Source organism: Emydura macquarii, unplaced genomic scaffold (genome assembly GCF_026122565.2).
Source record: "Emydura macquarii macquarii isolate MOO-44397 ecotype Brisbane River unplaced genomic scaffold, CSIRO-AGI_Emac_v2 contig_2846, whole genome shotgun sequence".
Lineage (NCBI taxonomy): Eukaryota > Metazoa > Chordata > Testudines > Chelidae > Emydura > Emydura macquarii.
Window position 1 is genome coordinate 294,670 of NW_027132983.1, and position 19,817 is coordinate 314,486.

A 19,817-nucleotide genomic window follows, 5' to 3' on the forward strand; every position below is an offset into this window, starting at 1 on the left:
AGGAGTGGACATTAAACAGTTCTGCTGTTATGGAATCTTTCCATGGATGTTAGTTTGTCTAAAGCAGTTATACAGGAGCCAAACAAAATAATGTGCCTAACGAAAACCCACCAGAGAGAGACATGATCCTGGGTTGCACATCCTTGCTGTGTCCTTCAAAGGCGCCTCCCTCCTAAAGGAAACAGTAACATTGATTCAGCACCTGACATCCAAAGGAGCTAAATGCTCTACAAGCCCTGGGCTGAATCTATCCCTCTTCTGTTGCTGTCCATATGGAACCCATTCCATGGATAATGAGAGAACTGCAACTTTGAGGGCTAACACCAGCACTAAATTCACCTCCTAAAAATAAATAGCAGTGGAAGGCTTTCATGTCAGAGGAGAGGGTGGTGAGAACAAATAACTGCTTACAATATAGTCTTGTGCTTCTAGAAGGCAGCTGTGTCCTCAGGCCCTCCATACAAACAGGAATAGTGATATGCTGTCATAGAATCATAGAATCATAGAATATTAGAGTTGGAAGGGACCTCAGGAGGTCATCTAGTCCAACCCCCTGCTCAAAGCAGGACTAACCTCAGCTATATCATCCCAACCAGGGCTTTGTCAAGCCTCAGCTTAAAAACCTGTAAGGATGGAGATTCCACCACCTCCCTAGGTAACCCATTCCAATGCTTCACCACCCTCCTAGTAAAAAACTTTTTCCTAATGTCCAACCTAGACCTCCCCCCTGCAACTTGAGACCGTTGCTCCTTGTTCTGTCATCTGCCACCACCGAGAACAGCCTAGCCCCATCCTCCCTAGAACCCCCTTTCAGGTAGTTAAAAGCCGCTATCAAATCCCCCCTCACTCTTCTCTTTTGCAGACTAAACAAGCCCAGTTCCCTCAGCCTCTCCTCATAAGTCCTGTGCTCCAGCCCCCTAATCATTTTGGTTGCCCTCCGCTGCACTCTCTCCAAATTGTCCACATCTTTTTTGTAGTGGGGGGCCCAAAACTGGACACAGTATTCTAAATGCGGCCTCACCAATGCCGAATAGAGGGGAATAATCACTTCCCGTGACCTGCTGGCAATGCCCCTCCTAATGCAGCCCAATATTCCATTAGCCTTCTTGACAACCAGGGCACACTGCTGACTCATATCCAGCTTTTTATCCACCGTTACCCCCAGGTCCTTTTCTGCAGAGCTGCTGCCCAGCTCGTCGGTCCCCAGTCTATAGCTGTGCATGGGATTCTTCCTTCCTAAGTGGAGGACTCTGCACTTGTCCTTGTTGAACCTCATTAGATTTCTTTTGGCCCAATCCTCCAGTTTGTCTAGGTCACTCTGTATCCTATCCCTACCTTCCAGTGTATCTACCACTCCCCCCAGCTTAGTGTCGTCTGCAAACTTGCTGAGGGTGCAATCTACCCCATCCTCCAGATCATTAATAAAGATGTTGAACAAAACCGGCCCCAGGACCGACCCCTGTCGTGCCTGACTGTATCCTCACTTCAGTCCCTGCAGGTGGAGAAGGGGTCTGCTTGCAACAGAAGAAAAAGAGAGCAAGGAGGTGCGATTTTCATTCCCATTCCATCAGCTGCACATGGGAAAATAGCCTGTCAGGCCATCATCTGCAAGACGTGGCAAGGGCCACCATGAGCAGCAATGAGAAGCAAATGGATCCTGACTCATCCCCTCTGCCTGAACCACCAAAGAGGAAGAGGGGAAGACCAAAGAAGCAGCCGCAGGTGAGTGAGTGCCCATGGCCTTAAGAAGACAATTGAGAATTCTGTGTTGTTAGCCTGTGAGATTATTAAGTAGTCACGGAGTAGGCAGTGGCTCACTGGCAGTCAAGAAAAGCTGGCAGTAATGAAATTATGAAACTAAATTAAACTATATTGTGCAGGACAAGCATGGCTTGTGGGGGGTCTTGAGAGCAATGCTCTCTGTGGTAAACACTACTGCTGCTCAGCAAAGGGAAAGCATGTTACACTATTGGTACTTGCCATTGGCAGCAGATAACTAGTTGTCTCAACTGTGCCTCCAAATTGGCAGCTCACATCCACCTGGGCCATGGAGTGTCATAAGGTGAGTTAGCCACAACCCTATTCTGGCACTCAAGAGTGCTGGGGAATAGCGCTGGGTGCAATTTCTTTGGTGAATAATTTATTTCCTGAACAATGCAATATGGGGTTGACTGAAATGGTTTGCAAATTCAGGTTGAATATGGTGAATATTGCCCAGAAAAAAAAGGGAGGGGATTTCCAGACAAATGTAAATGTTTTGTTTTTAAAATTTTAAATAAAACATTGACTTTTTGTTTCAAAATTCAGCTACTTTTAACTAAAAACACAAAAAAGGTTGAAAACAAAATTATGTGTTTCATTTCAGATGGATCACAATATTTGTTTGACCCAAAAAAAATTTCAGGAGGGATTTTTTGGTTTCTCCACTGAACTGAAAAATCGGTTATTCCCCCAGCTCTACTAGGGAGTTACCCTGTTTTGCTTCTGTGTGGGTGACTTGGAAGGTGGGGGAAGAGGATATATGCTCTTTCATGCCTCATTCCATGCATCACAGCTCGAATGAACGTATATATACAATACTACATATATGCACAATACATTCATGTGCATATGCACACAAAACCAAATACATGTATTTGTGTTTATATATGCACCATATATATAGATACAGTGCAGATAAATTAATAAATAATGCATCAGCATATACACCTACAAGTAATGAAATCTGTGCATAACAATACATGGACATACCCACGTATGCTAAGGTAATCTTCTGTCTATGCACACACCTATATGTTGGCTTGGAAGCAGGGCCAGCCCTAGACCAAATGATGCCCCCCCATTTGATAAACTTTTGAATACCTTATTTTTTATTGAATTTGTAGCCCATTTCACGACTTTGATGCACGATTTGCATGCATGATTTATCCCTGTCATATAAGACAATAAATTTGCACACTAGGATCTGTAAATCTGTATTTATTCATGCCATATATAAGCAAATAAAAAAAAGTTTCTGATAAGCTTATAGAAACTTCTTAATTTTCTTAGTGAAAAATGAATCCATATACGGAATACTTGAAACATTTTACTTGAAACATTTTATTTTCCATTTTGTCACTAACAACAAAAACAGCACCCTGAGCTTGGCGCCCCCGAAGCTTGGCACTCCAGGCAGTTGCCTGGGTCACTTACCCCGGTTGTCTTCTGGCCCTGCTTGGAAGGATTAGATTTCTATTGGTAAATGTCAGTAAATGTCAATTTCACCCTACATGCATAAACCAATGAAAAAATATTTCCATCAGTGATACACGTAATTGAAATTTTAAGATAGGTAAAGTAAGAAAAATGCTGCCTGAGAACTTCTTAGCGTTTGATTTAAAGATATTTACTTATATTTTGACATATGTTGACAATTTGTGTTTTAATAGTTATAAAGCTTTAACTTTTTGAATCTCAATGTCAACTGTCATTATTTGACCCTTTCTATAATTTCCCACAACTATGAAAATTGAAATCAATTTAAAAAATCCTTAAACCCATAATTTTATGCAACTGCAAAAATTTTAAATCTATACAAATAGAAAAAAAAGCTTAAAAATAAATATTGATACATCCATTGAAATTCAAAAAAAAAAAAAAATTTTCTCCCAAGTCTACCTATATGCAGCCTGTGCCCCCACTTTACCAGCTGTATACTCTGCAAAGCTCATAGTGTGTGCTCAGAATAACCTTGATCAAACAGAGCCAGAGAAATATTAATATACGCAGCTCCCCAAAAAACGGGGAGTGTCTCAGCTATATCAGATAGATCAAAGGTAGAATCTGATGCAGCACCATTATGAATTTGAAAGTCACTTTGAGTGTACGAGTTAGGAATAGAACCCTGAGCATGTTCAGATACTGAGTGAGGTTCCAGAACATTGACAACTGAGAACATGGAACTGAAATCAACATGTGCCGTCTGATATCATCATCATTGTCTTTGTTTGTGTTACTTTCCTCTTGGTCACTTTTCTGATAGCTCTTGTACTTATTTTCCTTTTTCCCCTTCCTTCCCCTTTGAAAAGAAAGAAGTTGTCATCATGGCCGGATAATATTAATTTTAAGATTATCCGGATAATCTTATCTCATTTGCGAGCCTTATATACAAACTGATATTATACTTACTCATGAATGAGACACAATTTTTTTTTTAAGACTAGGAATCTGATGATAGGTCAGAAAAGCAATCAGCTAATATTTTTGTAAATTTCATACTCAGGAATGAATTCTGGAGAGATATGCTAGTGAGTCAGGCCACAGGGGCAGGACTCTAGTTTCACATACACAAACAATGTAATTATTGAAAAAGGTTGCTTTGAGTTGATGACTGAGCTGAATCATTGTGAATTCTCCACAGCTATCTCTGTAGGTGGGTGGCTCCTGGAAGACTCAGAATAGGATATGTATGGATCCTTTCATTTCTTGGTCATGGTGGTTACAACAGAGATCAGGTCAGGAGCGATGGAAAGCCAGTAGCACCTGATGGCTGTTTGGTAGCTTGTATGAGTCTGAGGCCTAAATCCATTTCTTATGCATCACATAGATAAAATGCTTTCTCTCATAGAGGTGGGCCTTCCAGGGCAGGACGAGGCATATTAATAGGGAGGGGTGGGGTACAGCTTCTGTCCTATGGCTAAACAGAGGACTTCTGCCTCCAGGGCTATCAGCATAACACATTTCACTCTCTCCACATTTACAATCTTAAAACAAAGAAGCCTGCTTGTTTTTAATTCTTTTCATCAGAGTTTAAATAAGGAACCCACAGAATATGAGCTGAAGTTATTACTTGACTGCTAGATCTTCGGCGTGTCAGAGTAACAATTACCATCTTTTTGTCCAAGCAGGAGCTTCTGGGACCTTTGCCCCTAAAGAAACCACGAGGAAGGCCAAAAGGAAACAAAAAACTGAGTGTCAGCCCTGGGCAGATGGTAAGAGACATGGGCACATGCTCAACTTATGGGAGGGTGCAGAGCTAACTGGCAAGGAAACCCTCCTCCCCTCCAGGCTTTTGCTGGGGGAGCAAGAGAGAGGCGCTGTCTCATTTAGAGGTGGGCAGTTTGTGTTGTCTCCTTGTTAAGTTTTGTTTAAGTCTTCAAGCTCTGACAAACTTTACACTCCTCTTACTGCTACCACTACATCATCACCCTCTGCCTGCCTCCACTGATTGTCCTCTGTCATCTTCTGCTCCCTAGTAAAGGTGATGGAACAATTCGTATAGTGTGGGTGCGGAGAGCTATTGAACCAAACTGTAAAACCTGTATATAATGGAAACCACTTCAAGCTAGGGGATGTGGTAGCACCCCTAGTTCCAGCACCTGTGCTGCCTGGTCACCTTCATCCTTCTCCCTCATTGTCAGCCCTACCTAGTCCTCTTCGTAATCATCCTCAGCCTGGACCTCTTCCTTGTCCTGCCCATTGTTCTAGTAGTCATAAGCTTCAGCACCCTGTTCCTCATCACTCTAACTGTCCTCCTAGTCATAGTTATCCTCTTCCTCACTCCTTCTAGTGTCCTCCTCCTTCTTATCATCCTCGTCCTCGTCTTCCACTGTCTTTCTTCCTCCTAATACTTCTTGTCCACTACCATCACATAGTTCCCATTTGGCACCCTCTGCCTTCTAATGATATTCCTCCATCTCTCAGTCCACTGTTTCCGCTTCTTCTACCTAGTCCTTCTTCTAAATTTCCACCTTCTGTATCCTCCTCCTTCTAGTTGTTTTAGTTTTCATCCTAATTTGCCTAGTCCTTCTCTAACATCCTCAACTTGTTGCCTGGTCGATATCCTCCTCTAGGCTGCCTCCAACTCTGCCCAGTCCACTGCTTCATCTGCCAAATTCTCTTTCCTATAGAGCTCCTCCTTCTAGGTGTCCTAGTCTTAATCCTAGTTTGCCTGCTCCTAATCCACATCAGCCTGTCCTTCTCCTGCCTGCTGCCTGGCCAGCAACCTCCTCCTCCTAGTTTTCCTCCTCCTCTGTCTCCACCTAGTTATCATTACCCTTTGCCTACTCCTCTTTTTCCAAAGATCCCATCGCCTCCTCCTATTGTTATCTCCTAATCATAATCCTCAGTCACACAGGAAGACCTCAACATGAAGCCACCCTGACCAAGTTTAGGCCTGGTCTATACTTAAAATTTAGGGCAACATAGCTGCAGTGTTCAGGGCTGTATAAAATTCACACCTCTGAGCACTGTAGCTATGCAAACTTCACCCTCCTGAGTGCTGTGTCCATGCTGATCTAATCCCTGATGTAGATGCAGCTAGGTCAATGGAAAAATGCTTCTGTCGTCATAACTACCATCACTTGGGGAGCTGGAGTTCCTAGAGTGATGGAAAAATCCTTCCTATTGCTGTAGGAAGCATCTACACCGTAGCACTGCAACGTTGTAGCTGTGCCACTGTAGTGGCTGTCGTGCAGACGTGGTCTTAGCATGTTGATCACAACAGCAAAAAGTTATGAAAAAGGACTAGATCCTTCTTTTGTTTTAACTAAAGGTAGAATCTTCAGCTGAGAAAAGACCAAGAGGGAGACCCCGAAAGTGGGTGAGTACAATGATGTCAAAATCCTGTTTTGTTCCCTCTCCTCGAATTCCTTCTCAGAAAGCCCAGAGATACCCCAGTTTTCTGATCTGCTCCCTTTCTCAAGCGCCTTAGCTGTGCTGATGTTCTTTCAGTCTAGGAGGCCTGGATGCAGCCTTCTTTGGGTCCTGAGCACTGATCTGGCCACACAGGAGAGCAAGATTCTTTCTATTTTCCCACGCCAGCAGCTGAACACTCTGCTGTACTGCAAAAACACTCTGCTGTTCTGAGAGCCAAGAACTTCTGACAGTGTGTTACACTTAATTCAGGAAGCATATCTCTTCCACTCCCTTTCCCCATGTTTCAAAAGCAGAGAAAAGATTTTTCAGCAAGAGCAGTGCTTTCCTTGGGAATTCTGATGGAGTGAAAGGGATCCCTGGAACTCAGGTTCATCTAGAAGAGGGGAAGTTTAGAATTCAAGGGAAAGAGAAGGTCACTAGTGTGAGAAATCTAGAACTCTGTTAGCAGAGAGCTTGTTAATTTAGCAGACAAAGGCATAATAAGATCCCAGGGCTGGAAGTTAAAGCTAGATGCCTTATTTTTAGCCTGAAGGTGTGTATTTTTAATAGAGAGGGTAATTAGCTGTTGGAACAATTTACCAAGGAATATGGTGGATTCTCTGCTATTTTAGGTCTTTAAGTAAAGAGTATGTTCTTTCTAAAGAGTATGTTCTTGCTCAACCACAAGATATGGGCTTGATGCAGGAATCGGTGGGTGAAACTCTGTGGCTTGTTATGCTGGAGGTCAGACTAGATGATCACAGTGCTTCCTTCTGGCCTTAAAATCTATTAATCTTTGAACTCAGGAGATGTTGCCCATGGAACTCCTCCCCAAGAATGTAATAAGAAGGCTGTGGGAGATGGGCGGTGGGGCTCAGGGAACTCACAGGCTTCAGTGCGAACTTGCGTCAGAAACTAGTGCTATGTTAAATTAATTCTGCAAGCTACACCCTTCCAAAGCCTTCTGATGGCTTTGACCGAACTGGTCCAAGTTGAGATCTTTCCTGTGACAGATGATCTGATTAATCAATAATCTATATTTATAACCAAGGAAGATGAGCAAGGAGGATAGGGTTAAAAAAAAACTCCACCCACGCCAAACTGAAGTCATGCTCTGATACCTATCCCCAACACAATGGATAGGCTCATGAGAAACCTATCAACCTGGTAGGTTCATTGGCTGCTCTCAAAGCAACCAAGAAGGACTGAACTTGAGGCTCAGAGGGAGGGAATTCCTAGGGGAAAGTGCCATGGCTTGGAAGGGGTTGCACGGTGACCTCACCTGATATGGTATGCCTAGGAGCAAGCACTTGACAAACAGGTAGTGAGGTGAATGTTCTCTGGACACAGCTCAGGGTTGAATCTCCCACAGGGAAGGCAAGAGAAGAGAAATGCTGTTTACACATATCAAATTGCCTTTTCTTCTCCAGCATCTAGCTGAGAAAAGGCCACATCTAGTTCAGCTTGTGAGAAGTGTAAATCTAGAGATGATAATCTAAATCAGCGGTTCTCAACCGGTGGTACGCGTACCATCGGTGGTACTTCGAAGAAGGCTGGTTGGTATGCGAGCTGTAGCGTGCCGCCGAATCCGCCGCTGAAAGTTCCCCCCCCCCCCCCCCCACCGCCACGAAACCCCGCTGCCGCAAGTCCCCCCCCACCTACCGCTGTGAAACCCTGCCGCCGCTGAAAGTCCCCCCCTCCCACCTCCGTGAAACCCTGCCGCCGAAAAGGGGCAAATGGCGGCAGGGTTTCGGTGGAGGGCATTGTTCCCCCCATGTAACCCCGCCGCCGCCGCGAAACCCCGCCGCCGCCGCAAGTCTCGCCCCCCCTTTTTTTTTCCCCGAGTGGTACTTGGGTCAGGTACAGTCAGGTCAAGTGGTACTTGACCTGACTGTACCTGACCTGAGTGGTACTCGGGGAAAAAAAAGGTTGAGAACCGCTGATCTAAACGCTTCTTCTGTTTTAATTCCATTTTCTCTCTTTTTACTGCCAATCTGGAGGATGGGGTGGATTGCACCGCCAACAAGTTTGCAGATGACACTAAGCTGGGGGGAGTGGTAGATATACTGGAGGGCAGGGATAGGATACAGAGTGAATTAGACAAATTAGAGGATTGGGCCAAAAGAAATCTGATGAGGTTCAACAAGGACAAGTGCAGAGTCCTGTACTTAGGACAGAAGAATCCAATGCACTGCTACAGACTGGGGTCCGACTGGCTAGGCAGCAGTTTGGCAGAAAAGGACCTGGGAGTTACAGTGGACAAGAAGCTGGATATGAGTCAACAGAGTGCCCTTATTGCCAAGAAGGCTAACAGCATATTGGGCTGCATTTGTAGGAGCATTGCCAGCAGATCAAGGGAAGTGATTATTCCCCTCTGTTCGGCATTGGTGAGGCCTCATTTGGAGTACCGTGTCCAGTTTTGGGCCCCCCATTAGAGAAAGGATGTGGACAAATTGGAGAGAGTCAAGTGGAGGGCAATGAAAATGATTAGGGGGCTGGAGCACATGATTTATGAGGAGAGGCTGAAGGAACTAAGCTTGTTTAGTCTGCAGAAGAGAAGAGTGAGGGGGGATTTGATAGCAGTTTTAACTACCTGAAAGGGGGTTCCAGGGAGGATGGAGCTAGGCTGTTCTCAGTGGTAGTAGATGACAGAAGTAGGAGCAATGGTCTCAAGTTGCAGTGCGGGAGGTCTAGGTTGGATATTAGGAAAAACGTTTTCACTAGGAGGATGGTGAATCACTGGAATGGGTTACCTAGGGAGGTGATGGAATCTCTATCCTTAGAGGTTTTAAGGTGCGGCTTGACAAATCCCTGGCTGGGATGGTTTAGTTTGTGTTAGTCCTGCTTTGAGCAGGGGTTGGACTAGATGACCTCCTGAGGTCCCTTCCGACCCTAATATTCTATGATTCTAAGAAGACCTCAAGATACTTGATAAACAGTGGAGGTGCTGGGAAACTCTCTTTTTGGATCGAGCATGGAGCTGAATCTCTGACAGGGGAGTTCAGAGAAGATAATTGCTCTTTAAACACACGGGAGAGCCTTTTCTTCTCTGTAACTGAGCTGAGAAGGCAGCATCTAGTTCAGTTTATGAGAAATGTAAATCTAGGGTTGTTAAGCAAAACGCTTCTTTTGCTTAAATTCCATTTGCTCTGTTTTTATTCTCAACACTTGTAGTTTTAAGGAGATCTACTGTCGTGTGGGTATTCCAAACAGTCCGGTCTTGAAGGGAGCAAACTTCAACCTCTAAGAAGAGGTACAGGAAGCAAAAGGGGTCTCACTCCCTCGTCTCAGTCAAGGAGCTAAACAAAGGTGTCCTATCCGAGTGAGTTGTGTTGCTATTAGGCTATAGTAGGTATATGCAAGGAAAGAAGCTGCAAATTCTAGATGAGAGTTGGCAGTGGTGGTTGGTTTACACTCTTGATACATTTATCCATTGGTCTGTAATCTGAGTTTGTTAATCTCTAGTGATTGCCGCAAAACCCATCTTTTCTCCCAGGCCAATAAGGAGACGAGTGAGGCTAGGTACTGTGGTGTGAGGGGAGCTCTGGTGGGGATTCTGGTGGGAGGAATACATTAAATGTTGTCATCGTAGTAGTCATGCATCTGTTTATCTGAACAGTGAGTTTATAAGAGGTTGGAAAACCTAGGTTGGGTGCACTATTATTACAGAGCTGCAGAAATCTAAACAAGTCAATATATAAAAAGCTGAGGTCCCTAAAGAGCACGACTGGGAGGGGATGCTCTGCTGGACTCAGAGCGCTGACCAGCTGTCAAACACCTGCTGGCACAGTCTGCTCTGTGGTTAAACTGACAACAACATGTAGGAAGGGGACTGGCTCAGCCATGACTCTCAGCCCACTTTACAACTTCTCAGTGTGCTTGACATATGGGTAGAGAGACCAGGATCACCCCAGGTGGCATTTGAAGTGCAATGAGGGAAGAGGGGACAACCAGGCATGAGTTTAAAGGCATGCTATCTGCTATCTTCCTGGAGGCTCTAAAGAGGAAGTGAGGTGAGGAGAAGTAGGAGGAACTGAGAGGGTCTAAGAGATTCTGCCAATGTGAAATAATTGAGCTCGGCAGAAAAGGCTGTTCCAGCAGAGGAAGTATTGTCCAGTGATTAGAGCACTAGTTTAGAGCTTATTTTTTTTGCTCTGTCACAGATTTCCTGTATGACTTTGGGTAAATCATGCGGTCTTTCTGTGCGTTAGTTCCCCAAATGTACAATGGGGATAACAGACCTGCCTTGCCTCCCAGGTGTGCTATGAGGATAAATATATTAAATATTGTAAGACATTAAGACTTTATGTTAATGAGGACTAAATAATGAACTACCTCAGACAGACAAAAAAGGCATCAAGTATCCAAATATAATTACCGAGGTCTCCTGAACACAAAACCAAGTAAAATAAGAATTGTTCCTATGTGGCACAGCCTTGCACTGTCCTTTGACAGCTAAAACATCCTGTCACATTTTTATATATTACATTTTAAAAAATCATTAAAAATAGAGCTGGTTGGGAATTTTCCATCAATGTTTTTTTCAGTGGAAAATGCAGTTTTCAAAAAATTGAAATTTTCCCACAGGGAATTTTTTTTTCCCCGTCAGAAAAATCTAAGCAAAATCGTTCATTTTAGGTTGGGCTGACCCAAATCAGAACATTTTTAGCTCAAACTGAATTAAAAAATTTTGTTTCAGGGCAGTTTGATGTCAATCTGTGCCCACCTGAACTGATGCAGTGCCTCATGGGAAATGAAAGTTCAAATGCTTCCTGCCCCAAGTTCTTCTCTGTGAGCCAGATTCCCTGAGTAGGAGTCTACATCTCCCATTATGCAGCATGGTCTCCCCTTTGGGTGAAATCATGTGATGTATCACGGGAATCACATGACTATTCATTTGCCTCATGAAGATGTGATCCAACCAGGGAGTGCCAGAAAATAGGAGAACCTTGAAATGAAACTTCCATGAGACACCACAGCAGTTTATGCAGGCACAGATTAATGTTAAACCAACATCAAACAAAACATTTCAATGAGCTCAACAAACCAAAATGAAAGAGTTCAGTTCGGCAGTGTTGAAATCAAAGATTTTGAATCAACCTTTTTTTCATTTTTTGGACTTACTGTTCTGTGAAAAATATTGATATTTCATTTTTTTGTCCCAATTTAGGCCAAAAACAAATTTCACAATATCACCACTTCTACAGGACAGAAATTCTGATTTTAACTAGCTGTGGTTAAAAGGACATTAAGGCTGCAAAGTCAAACACTCAGAAAATTAGGAATGCCAGTATTAAGGATGCCTTTGCAACTATAATTTCATTCCTTTGTGCCAATGCATTATGATACAGTCTTTCATTAGATGATCCCATACCATAATTTACTATAGGAGCTCTGCCTCATTCCGTGCCTAGGATGAGATGGGGTGGAACACAGCAGGTATTTAACAGAACACAGCAACGTTACACAAGAGTTTTAGGAGAGGAGAAAATGAAAAACACTTTATGCATATGAAACTATAAGGAGAATCCAGGGACATAAAATATAACATCCCAAGATGGAATTTGTCCAGGGCACTGGGGCTTATACCACTGCTTTTGAAAAAAGTGCCAGGGATGATTAATGACCACAATTGGCCACGACGTCAATTTTACATCTCATGTAAAACTGGCCACCTCCTGCAGCGCAGCTCTCCCTGGTGCCATACTGGCACTGGCTTAGTGTTGACAGAAATCCTTATTGAGTTGCCAGTATTGCTTCCTGCATCTCCTGTTTCTTCCTTGAAGATCACCTTTCCAAGTACTGACTTGCCCCAACTCTTCCTTAGCTTATGAAAACTGATTAAATTACAGCCCAGATGGGTAAAGCACTATGCCTTTTGGTGTTTTACATACATCTGTAAAACTCTAATAGGACTCCAGGATCTGGGGTCAGGGCCTCGTGTCTGGAGCTCAGCCCCTGACACAGTGGTATCTAAGAGCCCTCTTTCCATGAAGTATCCTTAGTGGTTATAGTGTCATGATACACTGAAGAATCAGCAAGGGAGGAAACTAGAGCACAGGTGCAAGTCAACTGATTCATAAGAGAAGGTTAAGGAGTGACTTGATCAATCTGTAAGCACCTACATGGGGAACAAATATTTGATAATGGCCTCTATAATCTAGCAGGCAAAGGTATAACACAATCCAATGGCTAGAAATTGAAACTAGTCAAATTCTGACTAGAAATAAGGTGTACATTTTTAAGTGAGGGTAACTGGAAAAATGTGCCAAGTGTCATGGTGAATTCTCCATCTCTGGCAATTTTTAAATCAAGATCGGAGAATGCCTTTAAAAAAAAAAAAGGATATCCTCTAGTTCAAAAGGAATTATTTTGGGGAAGCTCTATGAGCTGTGTTATACAGGAGATCAGAATAGATGATTACAATGATCCCTTATGGCCTTGGAATCTATGCCTACTGATGGTGAAATCTTACCAGTTGCTTGTTTCCCATTGTAATGCCATCCTTTATTCCTCCTTGATGCTTTTATATCACACTGAGGACAGTAGACCAATGGGGTATCTTGATTCTTTCAGGACATATGGCAAATTGATATTGGTATCAAATTTTCTGTATATCCGGCATACTGATATGAGCCTCTTTATTTTCCATCTGCAAATGTGTTAAATGGTCTAGAAATTAGAAGAGACCAAAGCTGAATGGCTACCCTCTCGTTTAATGGATTGCAGTAGATTTCTATTTCTGATATTCCACATGCAGGCTATGGGATTTCCTGATTAAATTGACAGGTCCCTGTCTTGTGCACCTGCACCATACGTGAGAGTGTTCCCCACTAAGCCGACATTGCACTGGCTGCAGGTCTGTCTCCCTCACAAATATCATAATAACTGAATGCCTTCAACCACTGTTTCCACACTTTCACACATCACATACACACATCTGGACACCACACACAATACAAACACGTGCACATGCTGAGAAGATGGGTTTGTCCTAACTCCTGCACACTTAAAAGGCACTAATTAAGGATTTTCTGTTCAGATCAAATTGGTTCGGTTTGGTTTATTTGCATTTTACCTTCTCTGACATGATTTCTATGTTGTTTGTTGGTGTTTTTTTTACAGCCTCAGCTACTGATCCAGGAGAAAGAAACCCAGGAAGGATATCCCCAAGGGAGCAGTGACCTGAATTCTAATTCACCGCCTGCCACAGGAGGTTTGGGATTAAATAAATTACACAGGGTTAAAATATACAGCCATCCTTACAGTAAACCATGCATATATCCCAGCATCTATAACACTATATGCTAGGACTCTGCTGGATCTTAGAAACTAAGCAGTGTTGGATTGTGTCAGTACTTACATGCGAGACCTCCAAGGAACACTGCATCAAGTAGGATTAGCAAACTAGTATGTGACATGTCCCTCTGAATCAGTACTGAATATTCCAGCATGGCATTACAGGCGAGGAGAGGAAGCACTGTACTTCTGGCTTTCAACAAGTTATTAGACTGAGGTTCTGGCCACTTCGTAATCTTTGGATCTACTTAAGATCAACCAGAAATTATGGGCTTGATGCATGAATCACTGGATGAAATTCTCCAGGCTGTATTATGCAGAAAGTCAGAGTAGATGAGGTCCCTTCTGGTCTTAAAAATAGGAGTGAAGGCTCCTCTGCTCTTTTCAGAAGAGTGTGGAAGTTGCTATTGTCATGGATAAATTCTATTCTGGATAATTACATGCTGTCTCCAGTACGGTACTCCTCTCCTCTTTCTGTCCTAAGCTATTGGTTAGTATTGTGTGCTATTAAACAGTGGCTGGGATTTCCCCAGAGATGCTAAAATTTCTGTGGTAGATGCAATGGCATCAGTGTATAGTGTGTATATCTGATTGTAAAGTGCTTTCAGATTCTCCAGGATGAAAAATGCTAGATAAAAGTAATACCATTGTCATAAAAAATAAGAGATGGGCATCAACTTAAATCCTGGATCTGAATACACTAGACCCCTGGAAAAATTTGAATCCAGATTTGACCTTGGCAGTTCGGGCCCATTTATGTCACAAAGACTTGTGCAGAATGAAGTTTTACCATCAGTAAATGTTGCAGGAAGCTAGTACTTTAACACTTTCCCTTGAGTGGGTATGGGAAGGGAACCAGCAAGAGGTAGAAGTTGTCATTAACATTGACATGCGGTCAGCACAGCTGCACTCTCATCCTTCTACCGTTGGTGGTGTTTAACCTGGTGTAAAAGCAAGCTAACTGACGTCGGGGAGCCAAACCCAATCTTGGTTTCTTAGAAAGTCCCTGGAGATGCCACATGATGAATGCCTGGTTTGTTAACCTCAGTTGTTTGATTCTGTTTCCGCTTTGACTCATGCTCCCATATCATTTCCTGCCATTGAGTTGCATGATGACATCAGCATGGCCACAGGCTTATAAGTGATGACCTCACTTCCTGCCCAATTCTTTCTCTGATTTCTGTTTTTCATAGAGCTCTTAGCATCACCGAAAACCACAGCCTAAGTGGGTACTTTCTTCTTCCTTTCAGTTTGAGCAGTACTGAGGGCAGTGGCATGTGGAATACATTTCCCTCCTGCTACACAATGTGGCAAGAACAGATGAGATAGGATAAGCAGATGCTGTGTTGAGTGTGAGATGGCAATGTAGCACTTGATGCTGTAACACAGCCAGCTAGTTATTTCTATACTTTCTGCTACGGAGACTGGGATGCTTTTTCTAGTGTGTGTGTTTCACTTCTTGGAGGTGCAGAGATTTGTAGCACTGGAGACAGGAAAGCTACTGGGTCCTGGAGTGAAGGGTGGAAGCATGCATAGTATAAAATCTAATATTCCTCCTCTCTGGAGTAATGCACAGCAGTTTAGTCTGAAAATGAATCTGGGATTCAGTCTTGTATTTGGAATCTTCAGGGAGTGAATGGAAAAAAGTCAGTGACTCTGAGTTGCTGGAGACTTTATAGATTCCAGATTCATTTAGAATGTGATGCAGCTGCAGCTGCTTCCAAACTGCTAGTTGCTGAAAGTGACTTGAGCCAGTTCTGTGGACCTGCAACTAGGTTAAAAACGGAGTGCTATACTGCTGACAGGATTTGCAGTGTCTACACAGAGTGTGACTGCTCTAGGGCAGCTCTGCACCATGTGATTTGCCACAGAAAAGATTAGAATCGTCACATGGCTTTTGCAGTACAGGACTGAGGTGCTGTGATAGGAGCGTGTTAGGAAGCTTGCACTTTCTAGGACCAGCCCTATGCACAGCTCTCTAACTGGGGCTGATGGTCCCTTGTTTCATGATCATGATATTAATGCACAAATTAAAAAAACCACACCTGGAAATATCCGTGGATGCGATCTGGCCTGACACCTTGCTGGTCTCCTTAATGAGAGCTTGGAGGAGGGAGAGGGTCGGGAAGTGGAGGGGGAGAATAATAAAGGAGGGGCTCCTGCGACTGTGTAGTGGAGGAGGCAATGGTGAAGAGTTGGGAGAACTGTTCCAGAAATAGCAATTTGTTTCCTGGGCCCTGTGCAGCCCGAACCCCTTCTTTCTGTGATATTCCCAGGGCACTGATTCTGGGGCCACCCAGGTTTTATGGCAGGAGAAAGAGGTTTCCTAACAGCTCACAGATTTTGCTTTACATAGATTTCATTATTTTTCAGTTGCCTGTTTCCTGTGATAACACCAACCACAGATTAACCATTGACGTTTCCCTGATTTCCCAGGTTGGGTGTTCCTGCCACCCCTCATAACGGGCTGCTGCATGATTAATGAGGCTGACCATCACATACTTCCCCAAAACCACAGATGAAGCCTCAGCTTGTTTTGTTTCAATAATAAATCATCCTTTCTTGTGAAACATATGGGAGCAAGAGAAACCACCAGCTCCACAATCAATGCTGCCAGGACCCAGCTAGAAGCTGGAGGGAGATTTGTATTTTGTTTCTCCCATGCCCATCTCCCACTGTTCTCCTCCCCCCTTTAGTCTTGCTGATAGTGTGAGAGTGTTGCCCAACTGCAAACTGCTGGGCCACTCCTTTCCCTGGACTAAGTCCAATAGCCATTCCAGCTTTCCCTGAAACAGGGAACCAGCTGTTGATCATGGGGGTTCCCTGATCATCTGGTCCGACCTCCTGTGTAACACAGTCCAGAAAACTTCACCCAGGGATTCCTGCAGCCAGCCCATAACCTCTGGTCTCTCTGATCTCACGTTCAAGTAACCACTGCAAGGTTCAGATGCTTATGTGGACTTTGGGTCTGATCCAATACTGACTGCAGTCACTGAGAGTATTGCCATTGACTTCACTGGGCTGTGAACCAAGCCCTTTATGAGTTTCTCTCAGTCCAGCTCCTCACAATCCTCCATTCACTTTCAGGCTCCCCAAACCTTCCTCCTCTCCTCCTCAAAAACCTCCGACAGCTGTGTGACTCACCTTCCCCCCCCCCCCCCATCTCTCTTGCTGTCCCTCCAGTGAAAGCCTGGAACAGGCCACTGGAACCACCACTGGGCATTGCTGACCAGGTGCACTTAACTACTGTAGTTCAGGTCTTTGGGCCTTGGGGATTTGGAAGGTGCCCCTCAATGCTGCATCAAGCTCAGGGACCACCCCATTGCACACGGTGCTCGGAACTCTTTAACCCAGTGCTACCCCTATAAGGGGGAGGTATGTGTGACTCCAGAGCTCTAACCTCCTCTCTCTCATGCTGTCTCCCTTTAGGCATGACTGGAAAAGATTCTCATAGAACGGGCAGGACTACAGGCCTCAGGAGATCTCTGAGCACCGCCCCAGCTGCACACCAGTAGCCCCCTGCCTGCTGATGCCGTACTGAAGCCACAAGGATTGGGAAAACAAACCAGTCATAATTTCAAACTTAAAATTGTCCCCCCGCTTGTAACTTTGGCAAGCCAGAGCCCCTGCTGCCCTGCTGCTCACTCCAGACAGCTGTCTCAGGCATGACAGCCAGAAAGATGTGTTGAAAAAATGGCAGCAAAGGGGATTCCCTCACCTGGTTTGTATTAGACATTTGCAAGGAATTAGGGTTACACTGGTCTCTTAAAAAGTCTTTAAAACTTGAATCTTGTGCTGCCTGGAATTACCACAGTCCCACAGGGAAGGGAGGTTGACTTAATACCTGCAGACACAGTGCAGGTGACCTAGTCATACTGCCAGTGCTTGAGCTCATCTAGTAATACCATCTGGGGGAATGGGTCATAGTCTTCTATTTTCAACAGGGCATCGAGAGCCCTTCGGTACCCGTTCTTGGATTAAGTTTCTGCTCATTTCTTTGGGTCAGGAAAGAATTCTTTCTCACACCCTCCCCAATTTGAGAAAAATATGGGAATTGCTGTACTGCAATAGGCCAGTGCTTCATCTAATCAGTTATCTTTGCTTCAGCAGTCTAGAGGCCTTGGAGGAAAGTGTAAGACTTGTAAATGCTGTACTGCTGGGCAGGGGAGAGGGTCTTCCTCACCTGTTGATCATCTTGCTCCCTGACACATGGCGGTTGATGACCCTTATATTTTATTCTAGCTAATGTCAGTCCAGGGCTTGTTTGGGGGGCCATATCCCCACAACCAGTCCATACCCAGGCAAAACTCCTGGTGAAATCAATGAAAACGTTGCCTGAGTGTGCACTAGCAAAACACCGAGTAAAGACCCCTGGCTTCTACCCTTTATTAACAGGAGTGTCTATACGAAAGGCTTGCTTCTCTGGTGTTACCAATTCCAAAATCACCTTGTAAATTCAGTCACCAACTGGTGTGTCTGCCTTCTTAGAAAAGAGGTACGTGGCGTCCTCTGGTGTTGTAGTTGTGCATATGAAAATATCCTAATACACTCCCATTTCAGGAGTGCCTTGAGATACAGCTATAACTAATCAGTTTTGAGTTATAGCAAGAGGCTGTCTGTCTCAAGTTTCAGTGCCAGATTTGATCTATCCCAATTCTTGGGATCAAGGATATTTTTAATATCCACTCCCAAACACTGGAAACCCACTGGTATTTTCCATCAGTTGGAATGGATGCCTGCTTCATAAAATAGGTGGAGTAAATATTTCAATTATATGTGACAAGATATAAGATTTACATTAGTTGCAATATTTAACAGGACATAATTGGTTATAAATGTAGAGGAGTGACAGCAGAAACCTGTGAAATGGCTGGATTTATTGAGCTCAGAAATTAATCTCTCACAGAAGGTCTGTTCCTTTAGCAGGGAATTATTTCACACAGAAAAATTCCTGTCGGTTTTTTTAGGAGGAATGGATGATTCTGGAGATGAGTAATGGAAAGTGGGGCCTTTCATCTCTTGGTCCTCAGATCCAATTCAATCCAACATAACAGTGACTAAGATATTTAGATGCCTAACTTCCATTGATTTTAATGGAAGTTAGGGAACTAAATACCTTTGGAACTGGGCCTGAGACCCTGATCCTGTAATTGACTCCATGCAGGTGGACTTCTTGCTCTAATAGTTGTTTTTGTCTAATGGCTGCTTTATGGTAGTCTATTTGACATGTATTGGATGGGCTCAGCCGAGTTCCTATTGGAACACCGCATCACAATAACTATTTGCCCCTCTTCTTCTGACAGTCTCGTCAGCGCAGTCAAGGCTGAAATGGTACAGATACTGAATGACCCTGTCAAATGCAGTGGTCACCCCCGCATCAAGAATGAGGCATTCAGGTGAGGGTTGGGAAAGATTGCACTGCTACTTATGCTATCCTTGTTCTATAGATAAGTAGAGGAATTCAGGTCTCAGGGCTAACAATCTGGTGTTTTCCCTAAGCAATAAGTCTCCTAAATATACAGAGAGAGAAAATTTTAACCTTGCAAAGTTGACATGGAAATTTTTCAGAGCAGGCACAAAAACTACTCTGGACTGTCATGCTGATGCGAACTGATGAGGGATGAAGGAATGATTATTCACTCACCCATAGTTCTCTTGTAAAATAATCCATCTTCCCCAGATGGACAAAATAATATTTGTGGTTTCCATCATCCCCCCCCACACGAGTGCAATGATAGGGTCTTGGAAGGGAAAGGGTGAGTGAGTACGTTTCCTGTTGCATTTTCCTTAATTTTCTTTAGACGCCTCCACTCTCACCACTTTTAACTGTTCCCAAACCTGGTTGCAGTGGCATAATGAGTAATAGCCATAATCTATGGTACATTCTGTTAGAGAATCCA

At 43.8% G+C, this 19,817-nt stretch overlaps 1 protein-coding gene across 1 annotated transcript; it reads left to right on the top strand.

Annotated features, from left to right (window-relative positions):
• Nucleotides 1-1,629: 1,629 nt before the first annotated feature.
• Nucleotides 1,630-17,504, top strand: LOC137166367 (high mobility group protein HMGI-C-like). The gene is made up of 5 exons (XM_067568050.1): nucleotides 1,630-1,722; nucleotides 4,890-4,973; nucleotides 6,536-6,583; nucleotides 13,744-13,834; nucleotides 17,347-17,504. Exons 1-5 carry the CDS (start codon nucleotides 1,630-1,632, stop codon nucleotides 17,430-17,432), a joined length of 402 nt encoding a protein of 133 aa, XP_067424151.1. The 3' UTR covers nucleotides 17,433-17,504.
• The last annotated feature ends 2,313 nt before the right edge of the window (nucleotides 17,505-19,817 follow it).